Here is a 7548-nt window from a genome sequence, read left to right as displayed (position 1 = left end):
TTTAACTTCCTTTTATTGAGATATATTTGTGTGTGTATATGTGTTTACATGTATGTGTATGTATGTGGTGGTTCAGTGCCGTGGAGTCAGTTCCAACTCATAGTGACCCTGGTTTTGAAGCCTTTAAATCTTACAGGAGCAGAAAGCCTCATCTTTCTCCCTTGGAATAGCTGGTAGTTTGAACTGATGACCTTGAGGGTATCAACCCAACTGTTATCGCTACACTATCAGAGCTTTCTCTATATATTTGCTTTTGATTTGCTGCTGCTGTGTGCCATCAAGTTGGTTTCAACTCACAGTGACCCTGGGTAGGGTTTCTTCTGAGGCTATAAATCTTTGCAGGAGCACAAAGCTTCATCTTTCTGAGGAGCAACTGGTACATTCGAACTGTTGTCTTTGAAGTTAGCAGCCCAGCTAATAATCCACTATGCTACCAGGGATCCTTAGAAATAGGCATAGAAACATTATTGATTAAATACTTGCATTTGTAAAATGCTTTAAGCTGTTTTTCACTTACAGCATTAAGTATGGTCATTTCCCCAGGTTAGTAAATCCTTTTTGGTAACATGATGTTTAGTGACAGCTTATTTATTTGTTATTTCGCTTGACAAACATATATAACTGTTCTAAGTAACATTAAAGCACCCTGGTGGCATGGTGGGTTAAGTGCTGGACTGCTAACCTCAAGGATGACTCTTAAAACCCACCGACCACTCCTTGGGAAAAAGGTGAGGCTATTTGTTCCCATAAACATTTATAGTCTTGTAAACCCTAAGGAGCAGGTCCTCTATCCTGAAGGGTCTCTGTGAGTTGGAATTGACTATGTGGCAATGGGTGTATGACTTAACATACTTGTGCTGGGAACACAGTGAAGAGTAGGACCCAGTTTCTTTCCCTTCCTATTTAATAGGGAAGAGAGGCAGAGAAATTTGTGATAAATTATCATAGTATGACATGATATATGCTTACAATAGAAAGTTATGTGCAGGAAACTATGGGGGGTCACAGTAGGACACGATTGAGCCCACTGGAGAGATTCAGGAAACGGTGCCATTCCTGCTCCATAAAGATTTATAGTTTTGAAAATTGTAAGGAGCAGTTACTCTGTCGTATGTAGCACTGTGGGATAAAGCACTGGAACTCAAGGTTCATTTGAACCATGAGATCGGCGGTTCAAACTCACCAGCTGATCCTTGGAACCCCTATACATGATCGCTATAAGTCGGAACCGACTGGATGGTTCTTAGTAATAACAACAATAGGTTCTCTATGGGTCAGAATAAACTGTGTGGCAGTGGGTTTATGATTCAAATTCCACCTCACAGGTCTTGAATGGGCAAAGAAGCATGTGCCATGTATATGCCAAGATGGTGAAAATGCTAGCAATTTATTAACAGTTAATAATTCAAAAGAGCATTCCTAGTTTTTCCCGAAGAATATTTTTTAAATGGAAACAAAAGCTACCATTTGTCAAACATGGTGTTTGTAAAATTGCAGTCTTTCGGTAGTATGGGAGACCTTGCATATATTAAATATTTGTGATTTGGGCCATTGCTTTATTTTTAAATAATAGAAAAATCATGGAAGGGTTATGATGTTTTTGTAGTCAGCAGTAATATTACATTTTTATAGTGTAAGTGTTACAGAATGATGTTTAAGGTAGATAACCTTTATCTTTGATATTCTTAAAAGGATGGAAAACATATAAATCACAACCATGATAAAATTGGCTGTAGTCTTCCTTTCAGAACTTTCAGAATGTTAAATGACAATGATGGATTTTTCCATAAAGTGTCTTAACAAATTTTTTCATTTACGAATAATAGTTTATAATGCTCTTCTCCACTTCTCTTACCAAGAATGTTTCTGATGCCTCTTTTTTTTTAAAACTGTTTGATGTCAGTCGTTAGATACAGTCTTGGCATAAAATTATCTATTACACAAGTAAACATTCCCTTCTTGCATAGTATGTTACATTTTTTCATTTCAACAGCTTGTTCTTCGAAAATGGTGTGAATTAATTCCTGGGGCTGAGTTCCGATGTTTTGTCAAGGAAAACAAGCTTATTGGTGAGTTGGTTTTTTCCCCCCTTGAAACTAATCTTTAAAAGAAGATAGACTTTTTTTTTTTTTTTAGAAGACAGACTTTTGTTGGGAGTAAATAATTAGAGCAGGGATGTCGCTCCATTTTAACCTCATATGTTCCCTTATAACCAACCAATTGTTTGATACTGGTTTTCTGGAATGCTATGTTGATGAGGATCCTGCACAGAAAAGAGATACCAATGTAGACTGCATGGATAAAGGGGATGGTCTTTGCTGATTTATTATATACTTGCTGTCTTTTTGCAATGTTCCAAAGTATTGCTGTCAGTACATTGTTTATTTTAGGCATAAAAGATGAAGCTTTTACCTTTCTTTTTTATTATTGAGGTGTACTGTTTATTATGATTGTTGACAGTGATTCATAATAAACAGTATCAACACTAGCAACACTCATGGATGCAGCAGTCAAGAAATCAGCCGACTTGTTGCCTTAGGTAAATCTGCTGCACAAGACCTCTTTAAAGTGTTCAAGAACAAAGGTATCAGTTTGAAGACTAAGATTCAACTGACTCAAGCCATGGTATTTTCAGTAGCTTCATATGCATGTGAAAGTCAGACAGTGAATAAGGAAGACCGTAGAAGAATTGATACATTTGAGTTATAGTGTTGGCAAAGAATATTCACGTGCTAAGGAGCTCTGGTAGCGTAGTGGTTACAAATCGGGCTGCTAACCTCAGGGTCAGCTATTCAAAACTACCAGCTGTTCCACGGGAGAAAGATGAAGCTTTCTGCTCCCGTAAAGCTTTATAGCCTCTTTCCTGTACAGGGTTGCTATGAGTTGTAACCGACTCTATGGCACATAACCACCACCACGGACTTGTTAGAAGAACAAACAAATCTGTGTTGCAACAAATACAACCAGAATGCTCCTTCGAATCCAGGATGGCGAGACTCTGTCTTTCATACTTCACACATGTTATCAGGAGGGACCAGTACCTGGAGAATGACATCATGCTAGGGAAAGTGCAGGGGCAGCGATAAAGCGGAAGGCCCCCTCCCCCTCCTCCAGTGAGAGAGGTTGGCACAGTGACAGCAGCAGTTGGTTCCAGTGTAACAGTGATTATGAGAATGGCGTAGGACCAGGCAGTGTTGTAGGTAGGGTCACTGAGTCGGAACCCACTCCACACAACTAACAACAGCTGTTTATTATTCTAGCACAAAAAGTGTGTCACTTTAAAAGCCACCCATATTCTTTTCTCTCATATTATTTTGTTTGCTATGGTTTTATTCAAGTTAAATATGACAATAATTTGGTATTTTTTTTTATCTGTGCTTGTTTTCTGTGAGTATGATTTATTTCCTGTAAGAAAAGTGGAAGCCCTGAGACCATGCCCTTGAATACAATGAAATAATGAAATGAACACTCCTTCCTTTTTTTTTTTCACATTTTATTGGGGTTTGGGTAAAAGTTTACAGAGCAAATTACTAGAGCCTTGTTGTTAAGTGCTGCAAGTTGGTACAACTGGTAGGTTTGACCATTCAGCCTTGTGGTTCGCAGTCCATTGCTTATCCTATAGCACCACACCAGAAATCTTGTTGTTATGTGCCGTTGAGTCAGTTCCTACTCACTTAGCGACCTTGTATAGCGTTTCCAAGGAGCAGTTAGTAAGCTTGAACCACCAACCTTGTGGTTCAAACCAATTTTGCAGTCCAGCACATTAATCCACAGCGCCACACCAGCAGCCCAGGGGGCAAAATCATGTAAATTTCTTTGCCTTCTTTGCCGTAAGTAAACACCTTGAGGGACTGAGTCACTGGACTTAAGGGCTAATGGCCATAGTCTCGGAATGTCTAGGTCAACTAGCTTAGCATAGTCAATAAAAGCAATGTGCTTTTCTGGTGAGTAGCAACTGGGATCTTCAGAGCTTGCAAGTGGCCATATAAGATGCAACTGTTAGTCTCTTCCTGTCTGGAGCAGAGAAGGGTAAAGAAAATAAGAGTCAAGGAAATAATTAGTCCAAAGGACCATATCATAAACCACAGACTCCTCTAGCCTGAACCAGATGGTGCTTACCTACCACTTCCAACTTCTCTGTTCAGGATCATGTTGGACAGAGTGGGAGAAAATTTTAGAACAAAATACAAAATCATAAAGAAGACGAGACTTACTGATCTGATAGAGACTAATGGAACCCCTGAGACCATGCCCTTTAGACACCCTTCAAACCAGAAACTGAACCCACTCTGGAGATCACCTTTCAGCCAAACAGTAGACAAGGCTATAAAGTGAACAGTGACACCAGTGAGTAGCCTGCTTCTCAGAACAATTAACTGTATGAGACCACATTTGTCCAAAAGCAAAGTTCAGAAGGCAGGAAGGGGCCGGAAAGATCAGCAAATGAAAATGTGGAACCCAGAGTGCTGTACATTGAGGGGATTGCAATTTACGTCAAGAAACAAAATGTATATAACTTGTTGAACGGGAAACTAATTTACTCTCTTAACTTTTCACTTGAAGCACAATAAAGTCTTAAAAAAATTTTTTTTTTAGGAAATAGTTAATTTTATTATATACAAATACCATTTTTTTTACTTGATAAGTGTACTTTCTTTTTTGCTGTTGTGAATAATACTGCAATGGATGTGTGTTGAACCATACTTGCATCCCTGGTATGAATCCAGTATGGTTATGGTGGGGTTTTTAATGTTTTTGAATTCTGATGGCTAGGATTTTATTGAGAATTTTTACATATATGCTCATGAGAATAGTGGTATATGATTTTCTTTTTTAGCAATGCCTTAGCCTGGTTTTGGTATGAAGGATATGCTTGCTTCATAAAACGTCTTCAGAGGTTTTCCATCATTTTCTATGTCCTAACATAGTTTGAATAGAATTGGTGTCGGCTCTTTCCTGAATGTTTGGTAGAATTCACCAGTAATTCACTATTTTTTGTTAGGAGTTTTTTAAAATGATCTTTATCATTGTCTTCTTTCCTTATAATCTGGTCAAGTTTTCTACTCCCTTCTGTGTTAGTGTTTGTTTGTCTAATAATTTGTCCAGTTGTTCTAGATTTAAAGATTTTTCAAGTACAATTCTTCGTAAATATTCTGTTATTATCCTTTTTATTTCCATTGGATCTATTGTGACATCACCCATATCATTTAAGTTATTTGCATCTTCTGTTAGATTTGTCAGTGGTTTGTCAATTTTATTAATTCTTTTGAAAAACCAACTTCTTGTCTTGTTGATTCGGTTGTTTTTCTGTTTTCTAGTTCATTTATTTTTGCTCTAGTCTTTTGTTTTTTTTTTTCTGGTGGCTTTAGGCTTATTTTGCTGCTCATTTTTTAGTTGTTGGAGATGTCATGTTAATGTGTTGGTTTTGGTTCTTCTTTTTGGATGTGTGTGTCTCTATGGCTGTAATTGCCCTCTCAGCACTGGTTTGGTTGTGTCTCATTCTCATTTGATTCAAGGAATTTTCAAATTTGTGTTTTTATTTTGTTCTGTTACCCATTAGTTTTTCAGCAGGGTGTTACTCAATTTCCATATATTTACTTTTTTTTTTTTTAACTTGATCTTCCTATTGTTGATTTCTAACTTTATAGCCTTGTGATTTGAAAAGATTGTTTGTAGTATTTCTAAGTTTGAAAATTTATTGAGACTTGCTTTGTAATCTAACGTATGGACCATTCTAGAGAATGTTCCATGTGTCCTAGAAAATAAAGTATATTTTACTGTTGTTGGGTTAAGTGCTCTGCATAAGTCTATGAGGTCAAGTTGGTTGATTGTGTTGTTTAGTTCTGTATTTTTCTTGAATTTCCTTTAGTAATTCAGTCCATTTTCAAACATTGTGTATTAAAAACCTCCTATTATTATTATAAGGATTTCTGGTAGCATAGTGTTTATGAGTCAGGCTGCTAATCTCAAGGTCAGTAGTTTGAAACTACCAGAGTCCATGGGAGAAATATGAGGCTTTCTGCTTCCATAAAGATTTACAGCCTCGGAAACTCTATACAGGGTCACTATGAGTCAAAACTGACTTCATAGCACACCACCCCCACTATTATTATAGAGTTTTTGTTTTCTTTATATATTTTGAGGCTCTTTCTTTGAGAGCATAGATATTTATTATGGTTATGCCCCCTTTTCTATCGACTCATTAGCCATGAGATAATCTCTTATGCTGGTTTTTGCCTTAAAGTCTGTTTTGTCAGAAATTAATATTGCCACTCCTGCTCATTTCATTATAGCCATTTGCTTAATAAGGAGCTCTGGTAGTGTAGTGGATTGCAACTTGGACTGCTAGCCACAAGGTTAGCAGTTCGAAACTACTAGTTGCTCCACAGGAGAAAGATGAGGTTTTCTGCTCTGTAAAGATTTACATCCTCAGAAACCCAGTACAGGGTCGCTGTGAGTCGCAACTGACTTCACTGCACACTACCAACCAACTAACCAATTAGTTTAATATATTTTCCCATCCTTTGATTTTTAATCTGTTTTTGTCTTTGCATGTAAGGTGTGTTTCTTATAGATAGAATAGTGAAGGATCCTGTTTTCTTATCTATTCTGCTACTCTCTTATCTCTGCACTGGCACATGTAATCCATTGACGTTAAGTGTAATTATCCATAGGTATGAATTGATTGCTGTTATTTTGCTATGTGTTTTTTGGTGGTTGATTGGCCCTGCTGGTTCTTTTGTTCTACATAATTTTCTGTGCTGCGTTGATTTTGTGTGTTTTCTTGTCAATCTCTTCATTGCTGCTGTTTTAATGTATACTAAATTTTTGTGGATTTCCTTTATTTTATTTGATGTGAAGGTGTATTCCTCACCATTGGAAAGGTTCACAACTGCTTTTCCCACCTTTTGCTTTATAGTTGTCTTCATTATAAATTGATATGTTGGGTTCCTTATTTTCAGTCTTGTAGGTTTGCTGTACTCTGGCTGCTTCTATATCTGGATTGATTTCTGGGTGGTGTTTCTGTGTATGTCAATTTCAGGTTGTTTTCTACTATTGTTGGTTCTTAGTCCAAAGGATTACCTCAAGTATTTTTTATAAAATTGGTCTGGTTATTACAACTTCTTTAATTTCTAATTATTTTTAAGTGTTTTAATTTCACCATTATATTTGAGAGACAGTTTTGCTGCATATATTCTTCTTGATTGGCAATTTTTGCTTTCAGAATTTTGTATATATTGCCTGCATTCTGTGTTCTGAGAAATTAGCTTTTAATCTTACTGGTTCTCCCTTGTAGGTAACTTCATTTTTCTTGAGCTGCAATCAGGATTTTCTCCTTATCTTTGATTTTGGAGAGTTTGATTATGGTATGTCTTGGTGATTTTCTTTTGGGATCTGTCCTGTGTGAGTTTGTTCAGCTTCTTGAATGTTTTTCCTCTTATCTTTAATGATTAGGGAAATATTCTTCTATAGCTTTTTGACTGTCTTTTCTGTGCTTTTCTTTGTTTCTCCTTTTCTGAAATTCCTATTTCCCCTTGCTTTCCGGCT

General features: G+C 36.9%; 1 protein-coding gene across 1 annotated transcript in view; it reads left to right on the top strand.

The window, feature by feature from the left end:
- Window positions 1-7548, top strand: part of CDC123 (cell division cycle 123) — a 65125-nt gene that overhangs the window by 39789 nt on the left and 17788 nt on the right. Inside the window, exon 8 of the mRNA XM_006873162.1 lies at window positions 1994-2069. Coding sequence (XP_006873224.1) covers window positions 1994-2069 — 76 coding nt within the window. The remainder of the gene's footprint in view (window positions 1-1993; window positions 2070-7548) is intronic.

The sequence above is a fragment of the Chrysochloris asiatica genome, unplaced genomic scaffold, assembly GCF_000296735.1.
Source record: "Chrysochloris asiatica unplaced genomic scaffold, ChrAsi1.0 scaffold00226, whole genome shotgun sequence".
NCBI lineage: Eukaryota > Metazoa > Chordata > Mammalia > Afrosoricida > Chrysochloridae > Chrysochloris > Chrysochloris asiatica.
The sequence above is the reverse complement of the archived record's forward strand: the minus strand, read 5'-3'. Positions and strand labels throughout refer to the sequence as shown.